The sequence below is a fragment of the Sylvia atricapilla genome, chromosome 1 (assembly GCF_009819655.1).
Source record: "Sylvia atricapilla isolate bSylAtr1 chromosome 1, bSylAtr1.pri, whole genome shotgun sequence".
Taxonomy (NCBI): domain Eukaryota; kingdom Metazoa; phylum Chordata; class Aves; order Passeriformes; family Sylviidae; genus Sylvia; species Sylvia atricapilla.
Genome location: NC_089140.1, coordinates 96,592,112 through 96,609,608, shown reverse-complemented (window position 1 = coordinate 96,609,608; position 17,497 = coordinate 96,592,112). Strand labels below are relative to the sequence as shown.

The 17,497-nt window shown below is 37.3% G+C and overlaps 1 protein-coding gene across 1 annotated transcript in view; it reads left to right on the top strand.

The window, feature by feature from the left end:
• DOK6 (docking protein 6) overlaps positions 1-17,200 on the top strand; it is a 244,943-nt gene extending 227,743 nt beyond the window's left edge. The window contains exon 8 of the mRNA XM_066328381.1: positions 14,416-17,200. Coding sequence (XP_066184478.1) covers positions 14,416-14,555 — 140 coding nt within the window. The 3' untranslated portion in view covers positions 14,556-17,200. The remainder of the gene's footprint in view (positions 1-14,415) is intronic.
• Positions 17,201-17,497: the final 297 nt, after the last annotated feature.

Sequence of the window (17,497 nt, the reverse complement as noted above, 5' to 3'; positions counted from 1 at the left end):
CTCGTTCTGTTTAAAAACTGATGAGCAGAAGTCCACAATTTCTAATTTTTGATTATTATTGCTCCAGGGAGGAGTAAGCTATAAAGACATAAATTGGAAAAACTGGTAAAAGTAATTTGCTTTATGAAATTGTTTTTTTTTTTTTTGGGGGGGGGGGGAGGGTTTGTTTGTTTTGTTAGTTGTTCCACTTTAAATTGTCCTCACTGTACTCTTAAAGTAGAGCATATATATGTTTAATTTTAGTTTGGCTTTACTCTTGCAACCTGAAGCCAGTACCTCATACAGCACAATTTTGCAAGCTGCCATTTTGCCTTAGTGTAAAAGTATGATATCATGTTTCACCAGATATGGTACCTGCAGAGTTGTCATTTCTGCTGAATTCATACTTTAACTTCCTTTTAAATCACAGCTGATTTTCAGCTCTCTAAATTCCCTTTTTTTTTTTCTTGTCCAGCCAGAAAGCTACATATATTTATGTATATTTATATATATATATATTATTTACTTCCCTCCTTTTAGAGCTGTACTTGTAAACCTAAAAATTTACATGCAAGGTAATAATTTTTGCAGTGTTCATGGAGAAGTAGTACCATAACTCAGGAATACTGTCTCATATTGTATGCTTCCACATTATATGCTGCTCTGCTATAATAGGCACTGAAAGGAAAAATAATAGCACAAAAGGCAGCAAGCCGTGACGGCGGAAGCTGGTTTGAATCTCTTTTGTGTCTGAGCTGCAGTTTCTGGATTTCACATGCCACTGTGTGACTGCCAATAGCTGCAAGTGACTGGAGCACTGGATGGTCTAGCCATATGTATGAAATTCCAGAGATTTTATTTAGAAACTGTGAAGTGGATCCTCTATATCTTTTTCTTTCCCTTCTACTGCTGATGACTCCATGCTATCTGTCTTGCTTTTAGCTAAACTGCTACGAACCAATATCTGTAGCATTCAACCTTTCTGAGAGATTAATTCATCTTTGTTCACCTCAGCATCTCTTACTTGTGTGCTACAACTGCAGACATCCATAATGAATTTAAAATCTGTGTTAACAGTTCTTTCCAGTTAAAGCCAATGGCAAAATCGCCATCAGCAAAGCGCCTCGCTTTAATGTAACACTCCTTTCTCTAAATGTCTGTGTGAAGTGTAATTACTTTGTACGTGTCATGTTCTGATATGATTGCTGCTTATTGTCTTGTGCTGTGGGCACTTTTTTTGTCATTTCCTGGCTTGCTTTAGTAACACTTAACTAGCAGGCAGTGAGATAGAACAGGATGAATGTCATTTAAGAGATGATAGTTCTCTACCCCTTCCTGCTTCAGCAGATCAGTCAATTTGGTTTGTCAGGACTCTCTTCCCAGCAGCTGGAATTAAGGAAATCTTTTGAAGGGACTGCTGCTGTGCTGCTCAAACAACTTTTGTGATTTGAGAGGCCACAAAAGGAATGCTAACGAAAGAGCATCCTCAGCTAAGGAATGGTAAAAAGCAAAACACAGGACAGAATATTTACAAGTTTAATAATGAATTTCCAGGGAAGGCACGTGGGTAGTAATTTCAATGTTTTTTACTAGTACCATTGGCTTTCATATTATGTTTATTTGCTTATTTCTGGGGGGAGATGGAAAGAAGTGCCTTGGCTTGAGCTATTTCTTCTGTTGTCTAAAAAAGGAAAAGGCACTCCTCTCATCTCCAGAAACAAGCAGATCAAGCTCTTTGACATCCCTTCCCAGATTTGCCTCCACTCATTTCCTCTATTGTTACACAAGTCTGATAAAAATGGCACAGTTTGTTCACACTGAATCACAGTGAATTCCCTTTCAGGGAGGAAAAAAAAAAAAAAGATCACTTGCATCCCTCAGTGAATTAGAGCCATTGTTTTTGATTTCCTGGTGGGTAATTGAAGGCTTTTACAGCTAGAAGAAATTATTTATAGAGTCATGAAAAATGGATTAACTTTCCTGAGTGCTTCATTGATGTTTTAGACATCTACTTTATTCCAATTAAACTTCTATAATCTAAAAATCTATAAACTTCTTTATTTTAGAGCATAAATTATAGAGGAAAATAATTTGTTTAGTCCCTGTGAACTGCCTTATTGCCACATATTTTATATATGCAATCTTTGCAAGGAACAAAAGAACTCAGGATGCTGTTACCCTGAGTACAGACAGAAACCTTTCCTTTAGTGCATCTATTTCAAAAACTGTTCAACCACTTACAATAGCTACTACCAAACATCTCAAGATATACTTCATATACATGTCATAAAATCCATTTCTATATTTTTGAGTACTGTACCTGCTGTCTCAAGTCTTATTAAGGACAATCTATAATTTCAAATTGCACTTTAAAAAAAAAATCCTTTTTCCTTTAAGATTGGTGGAGAGGTGTGTTTTCCTGTCTTCAAGTGTTTCAGGAAACTTTTTTACATTTCCAGAGAGCTAATTATCAGCTAATACAATATTTAGTTTTTATATGGCATCTACTGTTACTATCCATTTGCGGCTTGAAAGAACATTAAGGTCTTCTACAGAATATTTCAAAGGACAATTTCATAGAAAGTTATTTCATGAAGCGCTTAAATCTGAATAACAAATGGTTTAATAAAGCTTTTAATATATGGGTAACAAAGTAGATTTTGAAGGGTAGAAGTTCTGAAAGCTGTGTTTCATCCCTGCATATATTAATGTGAGATCTTCTCTGAATTTTTCTCATTGGTAGCAGAAAAAAAAAAAGAAAAATCTTTAGTCAGTTTAAATAACTGATTTTATCAAATTGGGAAAGCTGTTTTTATCTCCCATAAATCACCCTCCTCCTTCCCAAAATACAAATACAGCAAAATACACAAGCAAGACTAATTCCCTGTCTTTCAACATAAATACAAAGTTCCTTGAAGGAAAGGCACTTTACCAGAGTCCAAGACTTTTTCTTGTTCTTGAACAGCATTGTCTACAGTTTGAGTAGCACTTTGTCCTCAAATGCTTCTAGGGAAGTGCAGCAATGGGATGACTCTGAGTTTTGTAACAGAGGTAGAAGAAAATGATCAAAAACAGATCGCTGCTTTTGTGCAGCGAGAAGCTCTAGCATGGTTCAAACAGAACTGGATCTGCAGTGCAACCATTTGCTGAGGTAATCTCAGGCACAGTTGATGCAAAAATGATGGTCCTCTTACACCTCAGAGCCATTTCTGACCACCGGGCATTCCTGCCTTTTTGAACAGCCCAGAAGTGGAGCATATCCAACTGCACAGTGGAAACATGCATAAAACATGGTTTGCAATTAGATTTGCCTTTTTTGTGTGTTTGTTTTTGATAAGGGTTAGTTTTGCTAACACAAATTTCCCTATTTCCGTGGCTCTTCAGGTATGCAAAGAAACTGGCTGAGAGCTCAAAATGAAGGGCTCAGATGTACCACTGAACGGTTTAGACATTATGTTTTATCTGTGTTTAGTTCTCACGTTCTACTCACATAATAAAATTGTCTTTTAAATATAGTTTTTTTGTAGAATAGATATCCATTTGGGCTGGCATAAATCCTTTATCCCCTTTTTTATCTTATGTTAAGCAATGTAAGCTATATTGCCTGCCAAGTTTTTTCTCTATTTTTAAATTTTTTTCCAATCAAGGCTGTATTTTACTTACATAAAATGTGCTGAAAAACATATTCCCTCCATTCTGTCAGACCAAATTTGCTCTCTGACTTTGTTCTCAGACCTCATGTGCTGAGTTTCATTTTATGGCAATTCTTTTATGGGCTAGTGATAAATCTTTTTGAATGGAGTGTTTATAATGAAAATACTACCAGGCCAGGAAATATTTGCCACAGCAGAATTATAACAGCCACAAGATTAAACAGTACTGATCAATCAGCCCCCAGTGGTACCCCCTTTTGGAAGGCAGTATACTATCTCCACACTACACACTTTTTATGGATGTAAGTAATTTTTGCCTTCATTTCACTTTAGATACTCTAAATATTAAATTAGAAATTCACTGTTTCACTCCATCTCTGTAGTATCAGTTGAATTTCATCAGGCCTGTATAGTGTTTTCTGGAATAGTGTATCCAAGGGGAAATGTCAACATGATTGGAAATGCAATAAATATTTAACACTGAAATATTCCATATCATCAAACTGATATGCAATGTATAAATTTGCATTTTTACAATGAATATTTCAGTAGGATGCTTTCTGTTACATCAGTGATAGATTTAGGCGTTGATTTTTTTTTAACAATCTATCTGATAAAATCTCTCTTTTGACTGGGCATTTAGTTTGGCTGTAATAAAAACACGCCATCAACATTTTGAGGAAGGGAAAAGTGAACACTGAGCTAACAAACTGGTAAACCGGGATGATAACACTACATATAGAGCCACCAGCTTTAAATTCGGTACATGTACTTTGCAAGGATGTAAAAAGAAAATTATACTCCAAATCAATTTCTGCCCAGAGATCTACCATCAGTTGACTCCATGCTCTACCCAGTCGTCAAAAGCAGATAGCAAAGTGTGGAGCTCTACCTACTTAAGGCACAGCAGAAAATTATTTAAGAAAAAGTAACTCAAATCCACACAATTTTATCTACTCCTCACATTTATTTCTTTTTTCACTGACTTTATATTCTTCCTGCTTTCCAGTTATCCCAGGAGCAAGTTAATTTTTTGAGTATTTTCTTCTGTTGGCTTGTTATGTCTTCATGGCACAAAATAAACAGTAAAATAATTTTCTTATGTCAGTTTTTCCTAGCTGTTGTCTCTTCCCCCTACTTTAGCCTTTCCCATATGCACTTAGGATCAGAGCATTCTTTTCATCTTATTTCTTGCATTTTAAAATCGGATCTCATTCAAATGTTCCTTGAAGTGAAGGAAATTGTTACTTGCAGAAATTTCTCCTCTACCTTTTTCTTTTTTTTTCTTTTTTTTTTTTTTTTTCCTTAGAATTACCAACATGGAATATCTGCTTTTGAAGTTTCTGCTTAAAAAGTTCATTGAGTTTTGAGCTTGAATAAGAAAGTGAAACTAAATGCATTATGTATAAAAATGCTTAGTCTTTGTTTACTTTTGTGGTGAATGAAATAAATTTGCTTGGCACATGCACAAGTTCAGAAACACCTAGTATTCTCATTATAAAGCTCGATTTTACAAGCTATGTGGAGATGTTTTATATTAGGTTTTATATTGGTTTCTGGTTGACTGAGCCTGTGGTTTAAAGGATAAATTAGGCCAGGGATTCTAGCCACCTTGGAAAAAGTACTCAGCCTTTTCAGGTAGCTTTGTTAGGGCACTCATTCAAGATTTTATTTGCTGTTAATTAACTTGCTGGCATTTTGATACATTTCAGTATTAAACTGCCCACATTTCCTCTCGAAAGCGTTTCTTCAAGGTCATGACGCCTGTATCTTTCGGTACAAAACAAAATCCTTGATCATAGTCACTTCTCCATACACACAAATTTTGGATCATCTGTGTAATGGTTCAGAGAAATGTACGACTCTCCTAACTTAGTGCAAGTCAGGAAGAGCAGCTCAATACTTTCTTGAACTTATTTTTTTTAAAAATAGAGATTTTTTTTCACTCACAAGAAAAATGGCTGAAAAGAAAGTATTTCATGGTATTATAGAATAGTTCAGGTAGCGAGATGAGGCTGTCAGTCCCAGGCTATCAGATTTCCCTGAAAAGTACTTTTAGATCAATCAACAAAAAATTCAAAATATTACTGCAGAAAACTTCACTTTTCTGGAATCCATGAAGCCAAACTCAGAAACCCTTCTTTCTGAGAGTCTTCATCTGGAAAATGATGTTTGTTTTGTAGCAAATTTGGACCTTAGCCCAATTTTGTGTCAAGTGGGAACATGATTGAACCTCCTTCAACTGTGTTGGCATAATTAAAGAGCTGGACTCAGGACAGAGGGTGAGAGGAGGCTGGTTTAGTACTCCAACATTAGCACAAGTGTAAAAACCTGCAAAGAGAAAATGAATTAATCTCTGCAATAAGGACTGGTGTGGTCTTTATATGGGAGACAACATAAGAAAGCTTACACGCTTATTATGCTTACCTGCACATTGGCTCAGAGCACAAAACTACAAAAATGCTGCTCCACTTTCTTTTAATTAATCTCCTTGAAATTCAGGCATGCAGGCCTACAGTTACAGATAATAAATAGAAATGCACAAGTCAAAGAGATATAGTATCTAAAATCGATCTATTTTTCAAAACATGTGTCAGATTTTGGCCGTAGAAACGTGAGCAAAAAGGGAAAAAGATGATTGGATAATGTGAGATGCGTAAATAACTTACTTTCCCCTGCCCTGGGTGGAGATGTTAGGTAGTAGGGATTTATATATGTCTCCTCCCTTTATAAACACACGTAAATTATTAAGAAAAAAAACCCTAATGGAAACCAATTAAAAGTAGAGAGCCAGATAAACCTACTTATCCTTGAGAAAGATGTGGTTGATGTTCTAATATTTCTATCACAGGAGCTACATCAACTAGTGATAGTCTAAACAGGTGAATCACAGGTTAAGTGCAGCAGGACAGCAAGTATTTAAAAACACTTCCCAGAAAAACACAGCAGCAATTAAGCTGACCCAGCCTTCAGTCAATACATTGGTTTTAATTGCATGTTTCAAGATGCTGCTCTTAAACACTTGCTATTTTAGGTAGGGGTACAGATGAAATAATGCTTTTTTTCCCCTGTGCATAATATTTACATGCAATTCACATTGTAGGTATCGAAACAATTTTTCTGTGATTCAAAATATTGCCATGTAGACATGCTCTTCATGAAACTCCAGCATTCTTGTGCCAGAATTAGAATGCTGAAAATCAGCATATTGTAAATTTACTGGTCTTAAACTGACAATCCTGCAGTCTCTTCTGCATGCATATGGTAAAGCCCCTTCTTTTCTAGAGGAGGACTTGATGACAATGCCAAAGATTTTTAAGTTAAATAATAGTCTTGCAGTTCTTGAAAGTGATATGGCTCTGTAACAAATATGTATCTGCTTAAGTACTTACTAAGCTTGATGTTGTACAGGAAAAAGGTTACTATTTTTATTTCAAATGCTGAGGAAATTAAAAGAAAATGGAAATAAATAGTAAGACTGGAAAATAAATATCTTAAAAGGGGGAGGGGTAAGAGTTTGTCATTCAATCTCTTCATGTATTTCCAATGTGTTTTATTCTCAATTTAAATTAGTTTTATTCAAAATTATTTATAATACACAAACTAAACCATTTTCTTAAAAATCTGTCTCAAAAATTAGGTTTCTTGATATTCTTTCTCCCTTCAGAAAGATGTATCTGATGAAATAAAATCCAAAAGTATTCTAGATTATATGAAAGTTGGACCCAGCTGTGCTCCCTGGAGTTTTTATTCCAACTGGAGCTAAATTCAAAGGAAAATTTGTATTTCTTTATTTGGAATAGAAACAGGCCCACAGTTTCACTTTCAATAAGTATATGGAAATCAATATGCTGTAATGTAGTTTATGCTATTTTTCAGTTTCCATCTGCTGCCTTCCATTGCATCTTTTTGTGAGTGACAGCATAATAATTGCTGTACCAATTAATGCCCTTCCAATCCAACTGCATCATTACTGCAAAATAAATGTTTTGCTTTGTAGCAGTTTGTCCTGCTGGGAAACTTTGCTTTAGTTTTTCCAGTCATCTAATAGCAGAAAAGGAAAAGCTGCTTTGTCATCAGTAGCTCAATAGAAGACACTGTATATTCAATACAGAGAGTTGGCAGAATTTTAACCAGTATCAATTTATAAATAGGATGGCAGCAATTATTTATTTTCTGCCTTAAATGAAAGTATCCTTTTTGATGCAATAATAGCCACTTAACTGATTTGAGACCGAAGAAGGGGGGCTTTTTGGAGAAATGTTTTTTCTCTATCCAGAATAAATTTGGAGTCTCTTTCTCTGGAACAAAATCTCTTAGAGGACAAAAGCTTCCATCTGAAATAAGTCATAAAAATTTAGTTCTTTTCAGTAAGAGTTTTATTTTCCCTAGTGGGATTTCAAGGCATAGCTACAGTGCCTTTCCCACTGTCCTGTGTCTTAACAAAACTGCTGCAAAGAATAACAGAGGTTGAAGCACTTTGAGACAAGCTTCCCCATTCAAATGATATCTTCAGTGCAATCTCTGGGCCTCCTCTGGTATAAATAGGAGCTTTCACTGCTGTTGGGAAAGTCCTTAGAGAATGCAAACCTAGATTAAAGACTGGTACTGGTTTTGGGAATTTTTCTGGCCCAAGAGTTGCATTTATGTTGTCCAGTGAGAGTTGTGTGAAGAAACAACATAGAGCTAACTCCCTCTTACTAACGTTTCATTCCTGAAACATCTGTTAGCTAATTGGGTTTTTTCCACCTTCTTGCACTATCCTTTTGTGCAATGATAAAATCTCATCATCTCTGTTTCCCTGCTTCCCAGACTGTTCTGTTTATTGTGAACAGAATTGTCCAATTAATATTTCTAAAAAGAAACAACTGCTTTACAATGGAACAATTGATTCACTTTATTTATTCTTAGCTTGCACTGATTGATTCACAGAAATTTCTTTTGAGCAGTCGTGTTTTTCTACAGCATTTATAGAAATATCTATAGCAATCACAGACCTCTTGCAATCATAAAGTCTCAGAGATTCCCAAATACAAAACACAATACTAATAAAGATATCCAGTTGGCATTAATTTAATGACTTCAGTTTTGTGCTCATAATCTTGGAAATGGAAATACCAAATTTTATTTCCAGAAATAAATTCGTTATTCTTACCTAGTAAAGTAGAAAAATAGAAATACAGTAGAAGTGCATCCTTTTGTTTGTAAAGTCATCAGTTCAGATGTTAAGAAATCTCAGATGAAAGCTTGCTGTGCAGCTGCAAATGTGTTTAGTTTTACCTAATGGCTATCTCATATAAAGTAATTAAAGGCCTGCAACAGAAGCTGAAACACAGGAGCCTCTGGTTCTATTAATTTTTAATCACTGTACTGCAGAAACATAAACTTATATTAGATCTTGCATGGGAAAAGCTTAGTCACAGGGTTTCAAAAGTGCTCCTGCATCAGAGCTATGAGCAGTTTGGTAATGCCATCACCTGCATTTGGTGGCACATTGCTCACAGGTCATCAGTCTCCAAACAAACCACCTGGCAGGGAAACCAGCCTGAGAAAAAACCTGCCATCTCTTCCCCTCAGCTGCTTGTTCCTGCTCTTCAGCTTTGCCAGTACAGAGATTTGTGGGGCTCTTGCTAACTAGATGACCAAAGAGCTTCAGTCTACAAAGCAGCTTTTCAGTCTCTATGGCTCAACTGAGGAACAGTGAACAGCAGTGTCAGTACAGAGCAGAAAGGGAACATTTTCGGCTGATTTTCCACAGAAAGTGTAATGTTGAACCTTACCCACAGGCAGAGGGGAATTTTAACACAGGACTTGTACATCAGAGATGAGTGCTCTAACCGAAGAACATCAGATGAGAATCCCTTGAATTCTTGTATTGGGAAAGAAAAGAGTGACCTTTATTTCATTTAGAAAATAAAAAGGATTGGCTCCTGCCCTCTGGTTAAGAATCTGAATTCTGAATCTAAAACAGAAACATCTCCCAATAAGCAGCAGTAAGAGAGTTTTAAAGCTTATCCCTGGATTTCTTCTCCTTTTTTTTTTTTTTCCTTTTCATTTAGCTTAGTACTGCAAGTTTTCTCTCAGAAGTTGTGATCGATCTACTTATATGTACATCAGTCACTGCTGTTACTAGGAAACCATTGGGTTTTTCCTCTAAAGAATTGTTATAAATAAGCACCATGCCATGAAATAAGATCCTTGTGTATACTGCCTCTGCTTCCAACATAATTAAGATCAGGAAAAATCTAATTTAATGTAATTTGCAAGGTTACATTAAATTTTCTTGATGGATCGTTCATATCTAATTGCTTTGGACTGCAGCTTCATTGCATTCTATAATCCTGAGAGTAAATTTGAATAAAGGATGAAGCAGGCTGAATAATACTTATGTTTCCTGCCCTGGAACAGGAGAAAAGAAAAAAAAAAAAAAAAAAAAAAAAAAGGCAACTTTTCCTCTGTAAGCCATGGGAAAAAAAACCTCCCCCAGCCCTGTTGGTGTCTTCAGGTCATGAAATCTGTGTGAATCAAATTCATCTTATGCTGACTTCACAAGAATTGTAGGGAAGAGTTAGTTTCGTGTTCTTAAAAGCAGCTGTGGTGCCAAAGAGCTGCAAAATCCACAAACAGTAGTATTATTCTTCTTCCTCTCTCTTAACTTTTAAGGCCCAAATATGACTGAAGCAGGAAATTGAGAAAGCTGTGGAACTTTAATCCTTTAATACTGCAAAAACTTTACCTGTATCTTTAGTTTCAAAATCCTTACTGCTGACATAAAGTGTAACTTTGGAGACACTACAGTACCTAGGGCTCCATAAGGCTGATCAGCTGGATGAAATATATTTAGGAATGAAAATGAAAGGAACCATTATAATATAGAATTTCCAGTATATTATATGCTGGATTTTAACAAAAAGATGAAAAATGCCCTAAATTTTGGAAATTTACTACTTAGAAGTCTTAAGTCAACTTGGAACATTTGGACTGTGTTATTATTTTGCCACCATCTTTTTCTTATTCTTTTATTGAAGTATATTAGCATAGTTAATTGGGGCTTTTTAAATATAAGTTGGAAGTAAATGTATTGCCTAGATCCATTCTTTCCAAACTCATAACTTTTCTATTACCCATAGCTTTCTCATTTTATTTGAACCAATGTCCTCTATTCTTTTTGTTATTATTTTCATAGATTGATGTCCTTCTGTTCAGCTTGAGCCTCAAACAGAAGTCTCAGACATCTTGGCTCTGTTAAGTGTGTCAATCTTTTAGATCTGTCTCTTGTCTTTCACTACATATCCTAGCAGTTAGGAGAGAAGTCACTTCTCCTCCTTAAACCCTTTGGTTGAAGAATGGCAAAAATCAGCCCTGTTGTGACATTAAGCATTTACAAATTTTCTTCTAGAGAAAAGCAAGAGATGTGCTGACTTTTGAGGCATATATACAAAAAATGAAACACCTTAATTTGATTTCATTTTGAACCCTAATAGGTTAAAATTCATGTTCCACATTCTAAGACACTGCCTGAATTACGTGGCTAGAAATTTGTGGCCACAGAGTAGTGTATTAGGGGCACTCTTCATCACTGTATTAAAACTACAGTATTCTACAAAAGTGGATTTAAAATTAATTACACAAGATATAGCACATGACACAAATAGGCCTGAGTACAGGGAACTCTGTGGTTGATAAGTCTCTTTACTCCTGCTTGTTGTTACAGGGATTGTTTTATACTCTTTGGATAAAATACATGAAGAGAATGAAGGAAAGTTATACCTTGACATACTTTATTTATGTTTATTAGTAGGAAAGAGACAAATTTTACATAGGAAATCATGTGCCTGGTTTAGCAGTTCCTTATGGCATTTAAAAGATATATTATTCTAGCTTCTGGGTAAAAAGAAAGCAAAATCTTGCATCCTGAGAAGGAAATGTGGCAGATTTGGAACACAAAATTAAAATCTAGAATACTTCATCTTCTCATGTTTAAATTTGCATTAGATTAAGAAATAAAGTGACAGTAATTGTGATGTAATCCCAAATAAAAGTAAGAAATTAATAAAGGCTTTATTTAATATCACAGTTAAAAGTTGGTTGAAGTGATAAAACCTTTTGAGACTATTTACAAACATTGTCAGCTACTGTGTAGCTCAAGGCTCACAGTCACCATAAACTTTAATTCAGTTTGATGCAAGAGCTTCTTGAAGCAGAAAACATTTAAACCTTTCATCTCAGTCAAGTTTTGGTAGCCAATGTCAATTAACCCAATGAATGAATAGTAAAAATACACATAAAAAATTCATCCTGCTTGCTTGTGCTGTGAAAGGGGTTTTATGATCATTAACATGCCAATGGAAATTCAGATTCTAGTTTTATTTTCTTTGATGTCACTAAGATGTACCATTTATTCTACTTTTCATTTAGTTGGGTGTTTTTCTCTCTGGGTCCCAGCATTGCTCTGATAGTCTCATGTTCAGGGGGAACCATGGGTTTTTTTCATGAGGAAGTCAGTAACATGTTATGATCAAACTTCTCCAAATGCAAGTTAGGAAAACTTTTCCCAATTCCGGTGAACATCCTTGGTTCCAGCCCTACTGGGCCAGCTGCTAACTGCTTTGAAACATGACAGCATGAGCTGAATTCTTTAGTATTTGAGTCTATACCATTGCAGCTATTCTTTAATATCTCTGTGATTGACATAAAAATATGATTTTGCATTCCTACAGATAGTAAGTGTATTAAGACATTTTAAAAAGCATTATGTAAAACCCTTTTGAATCCAAGCTTCAATATACATTTCCCAAAAAAAAAAAAAAAAAGGATACATTGCATGAAGATATGCACTTTGAAAGTTTATTTTTGTTAGTAATAAAATCTCAATTTCTAAAGGAAATATGAGGTAGGAAAACCATCAGGTTATAGAATTGGGTCATTAGAGTTACCTGAGTTTCATCACTGGCTTTTCACATGTGTTTTCCCATATTGCTGATTAAAGCAATGGTTATATGAGATTCACAAGCCCATCTGAAAAAGAATCTGGCACATCCTCTTCCCAAACAATATTCTGCCACGTCCACCATATCCCACCCCTAGTTCATTTTGGAATGACAGTGGTGCTGTGCTTATCTGACAAACTGGCATTGTATTCAGAGGACAGTAAGTAAATAAAGTGGCATTTGTGGGACTAATCCCTTTGAAACCCCTGGCATTACTTTCATGAGCAGCGCTGCTTTAGGTAAAACAAAGGTGCACTAGATATTTGTCAGTCCTAACTGGCATAACTAAGACTTATTAAGTAGAAAATACACAAATATGACACTCTGAAATTTTGAAAAATAGTTCTGATCCTAAATCATGCCTGAGTTGGGTCTGGAACTTTTTGCCGTGGCTGGTAATCTGTCAGCAGCCGCTTGTGCCCTCAGCCACAGGAAACAGCCTCTTCTGCAGCCCCAAAAGGCCCCCATGAAGCAAGTCTGCTCTCTGGACAGCCAGTTCACCGTGCAACAGCATGAAATTAATCCACTTGTTATAATCATGGTGGAATTAATTTGTTCTTTTAGGAAAACATTCTGTATAAAACATATACTATATCTAATGCCTATGTGTCCTTGAAATAAAAGCATGGTGCAACTCCGAGATTGTTTCCAGGAATAAGTTAACCCCCATCAATAAAATAAAAGAAGGAGTTCCCTGAAGGAGATTGGCCTTCTCCTGAGATAAGATTACTAACGACCCAGTGATCATTGCCTGATTGGGACTTTATCTACAATCTGACCAGTGGGCGTGTGTATACCAAGTTCCAAAAAACTAATGAGAAGTATCAGTCTGCCTGGAACCCCATTCATCAGACCAGCAAAGGAAAAGAAAAGAAATATGAATTTGAAAACATCTGCAGAGTGGGCAATGGAATGAGGCAACTTTTTGCCTCAAGCAAGAAAAACTGTATAAAAACTGGACTGTGTGGGGGCAGAATTTGTGAACGGAGAGGGGTACGGCTTTGCAGTCGCACCTGAGGTTCACCCAGCATTTGATCCTGGGGTCCATGCTGTCCAATTGATTTTAGCTTTTTCCATAAAATTCTGATTCACAAAATTCTATTAATAAATTGGCATTTTTTTTAATGAGATTGGACTCGTTATTTGTAACACACTGGAGTCTGTGTCCATGGTGAAAGGCTTCTGTGGTAAATGTAATGGATAAATTCGCGTATCAGAGATTTGGTCTATTAAAAAGCTACTCCAGGGCATCTCTGAGATTCCAAGACCTGTAGTGCAAGCTGTGAAACCACAACATTTGCAACAGAAATGACATAGCCAGAGTGGAGATGGCCCATTCATCAAGGATGGGCCTCCACTTCACAGCTGCTTGACATCTGATATCAATTTTGATGGGGGGATCCGTAGGATGATCAAATCAAGCCTCAAAGATGAGATCCAGGAAGACTATTAACACCTTTTCATACTTATGGAAACCCCTTTCAAGACCTCACTTAAAAATAAAAAGATACATGAATATTTGAACTTTCAATGGACTTAGGCTCAAGACAAATAAACGGTATAAAAACCTTACACCAGGACCCAGTGAGTGTGGTCAAGGTTGGATGGTACCGTTGTTACTGTCACTCTGCCCACCCAGCATCTGATCGATGTTGTCCAATTTTATTGTGGCTTTTAATTGGTTTTTTTTTGAAATTTGCTAAATAAATTCTGTTATTTTGAATTGGCTTCTTATCATTTATAACACTTCCAAGCTCAGTTACATCTTTTGTGTTCATGCCTCCCCGCTCCAGGTCACAGCCTCGGCTCAGCGAAGGTGTCCCGGGCGCAGACATTCCCCAGCTACCCGTCGGAGCAGGCCGAGGAGCACCAGCAGCCGCTGTCTCTGGGCAGCAGCTACACCTTCAGCTACGGCTCGGGGCTGGTGCAATGACAGCCGGGGCTGCCGGCCCACATGGACACTTGAGCCTGGAGCCTCCCGCCAGGACCGGGATCCGCCGGCCCCCTCCGCACCCTCCATTTGCCGTGAAAACTGACGCCCACCAGCTCCAGCTGGGGCACCGCCAATGCGGGAACCTGGAGAGGCGGCTTCCCCGAAGCAGAGGCTGAGTCTTTATTTATTTATTTTGCTGTTCCTTTTCTCGATATGTTCAGAAAGGAGGGGGTTGGGGGGTTGGGGGGAGGGAAGCGGGACGCGTCTGTGTTGTAAGAAAGTGGTGGAAACAAATGAAACTGTGTTGGTTGGTGTGAAGGTTTCTGCATGACCGGAGAAGGTCCCTTCTGGGGCTCCACTGCAATGGCACATTTGGCATTGGGGCCTTCCTTCCCGCCCCCACCAGCAGGCCAGCCTGTCTTCACCCACAACCTCTGTAGGTCCTTGCCACAGCCTACAATTCCCGCTGGAGTCACTGAAATGTCGCCAACTCAAGATGCAGCGTCTGTGCTGCAGGGGTCACCTTCAGATCCGAGTGGGTTCATTCACTGCCCTAGAGGGTGGTTGGGTGTTTTTTGAGCCAGATGCCAACAAATACTGGAGTAGCAGGCTGTTTTGTTGGGAATGGGGTTTGATGCATTAAGGTAAGGCTGTTGCCTAGTCCAGCTCTAACCTTAAATTCCTGGGGCACAAATTCATCCCTTATACGTGCAATTCTCATGATGCCCCCAAGAGCTGTGAACATCCCTATCGGCAGCACAGTCTTGTCCTCAGAACTGCTGCAAAGTCTTCTTGTTCGCAAATTATTTGGGTAACCATGCCTGCAGGCCTAACTTTAAAAAGCGGGAGAACTGTTCTTCAAACAAAAAAATGTGGGCCACTTGCCCAGCTGGCAACCGCCTGTGCCACGGCTGGGCCAGACATGGTAGAGCTGAGCTCTGGTCTTGTCTTTCTGGTCAGCGTTACTTTGATTTTCTGTGTTTCCTTCTCAGATTTCTGTTCTAGATGCACATTGTATCTTGTATGATCATGTGTCAAGCACCTGGTTACTTTCAAAAGGAGGATGAGTACCTCTCAATGGAAATTTCCTGTCTTTGGAAGACGTCTTTAAAAAACGAACTGTAGTAGGTGTTTATAATCAATAATGAGGGAATAAGTCGGAAGGCATACCTGTAGGTGGGGAAGGAATTTTATCTATTCTGAACATTTAGATTTTTGTAACTGTTATCAAATATTTATGTACTCCTTGTGATGCCCTGAAATGTTTGAAATTGTGAGGAGAAAAATCTCCCCTCTTGTATGATCTGAGGAGCCTTGTGTTCTATTCCCAGTGTGAAACTATTGCCATGATTACCAGAGGAATTCAGCTCATTGGTTGTTTCTCAGGACAGGTTGAGGAAATGTATCAAGGAGGAGACACATAGACTCTTTTCCAATTAAATAATCGATTTTATGTACTATAATTTAACTGAAAAAGTGCTGTTGGGTTGTTTTATATATGCACATTATATATATCTGTATTAAAAGGTATGGAAGAAACTTCTGCTTTTGATTAAACATTTACTGATACGGTATGGTCAGCTTTTCTCCAACCATTTTCCTGGCTAAGAGACCTTGCAGACTTACAGCTTTCTACACCTCAGTGAACGGCTGCTGAATAAAAAATCTTGGTGATCCACTTGAATGAAACAGTACTACACCACCACAATCACCTTTATTTTTTCCTGCTTTTCCTTGTCTCATTCACTACCTCTTTTCCTTCTTACAGTGCTGCCATACTCAGGAATAGAATGGCTCCCTACAGAGAGCATTTTGATGAGCTAAAATGAAAAACTGCTCTCCCACGCTGTCAGGGCGCTGTACCTGTGGTGCTCTCGGAGCTGCACCCATCAAGGAAGCTTCATTCACACTTTCATTTAAGAAAAAGATTCGGTTGACATTTTGCTTAGGGAAAAATTCCAATTTGTAAGCGTTAAATGCAGAATGTGATACAAAAGGATAGATAAGCTGCTGGTGTATTTCTGTTACTCAGTGCGGCTTTGCCAAATATTTGCCTTTTGGGGAAATGCTCAGTTATTTTTATTCCTTTGCAACTGGGATTCTGTCACTTAGCCTAAAATTATATATATTGTCTTTGAAACTCCTTAGAATAAGTTTTCAATATGTTCTACAGGTTTCAATGCTGTGTCCAAGTAACCTTTTTCCTCTGTGACTTAAATACTAGTCATTTAAAAGTTACATATTCTACATAGTCCAAAAGTGGCAAAAAGGCAAAACAGGAGAATATCATAACTGCTTTATAGTTCCAGTGTCCATATACTTTAAAAACCTATCTAAATTCTCAACCTAGTACTTCAGCTGTATTTCTATAAAAAGCATAAGGTCTACGTAATGTTCTCTTTTCATTTCCTGGGGAACAGTTGCTGTCTTTGGCTTTGTGTTCCTATGCAGTGCCTGAGTATTGTCAAGTTGATGAAAACGTAGAAGCTATTTTCAAAGAAAACACACCAAAAAAAGGGAGGGAAGGAGGCATTATAGCAGTTTTGGCTATATATATGGCCATATATTGCGATTTTACTAAATATTTTGCTTTCATTGCATAATGCAACCATCTTAACTAATACATTTATAAAATACCTGTGAGGTCTCATATAATACACAGAACAATGTTGCCAATCTATAGCAAATCTGACCTGTTGGGAACCCATTTCTTGTAGAGACCCAACACAAAAACACTAGAATTTGAAAAATGAGGATGCAACTTGACAATGTACTGCAACACAGTCTAAGACAATTGGTAACCTGAAGCACAAAAGTATTCAGGAGCCAGTGGATGCTGCCGTTAGTGTCACTCCAGAGCAGCAGATGACATCTTGGTAACATTGGTGTATTCACATAGCTTCCACAGATGTTCCTCAGAAAAGCTCCATGAGAACTGGGCA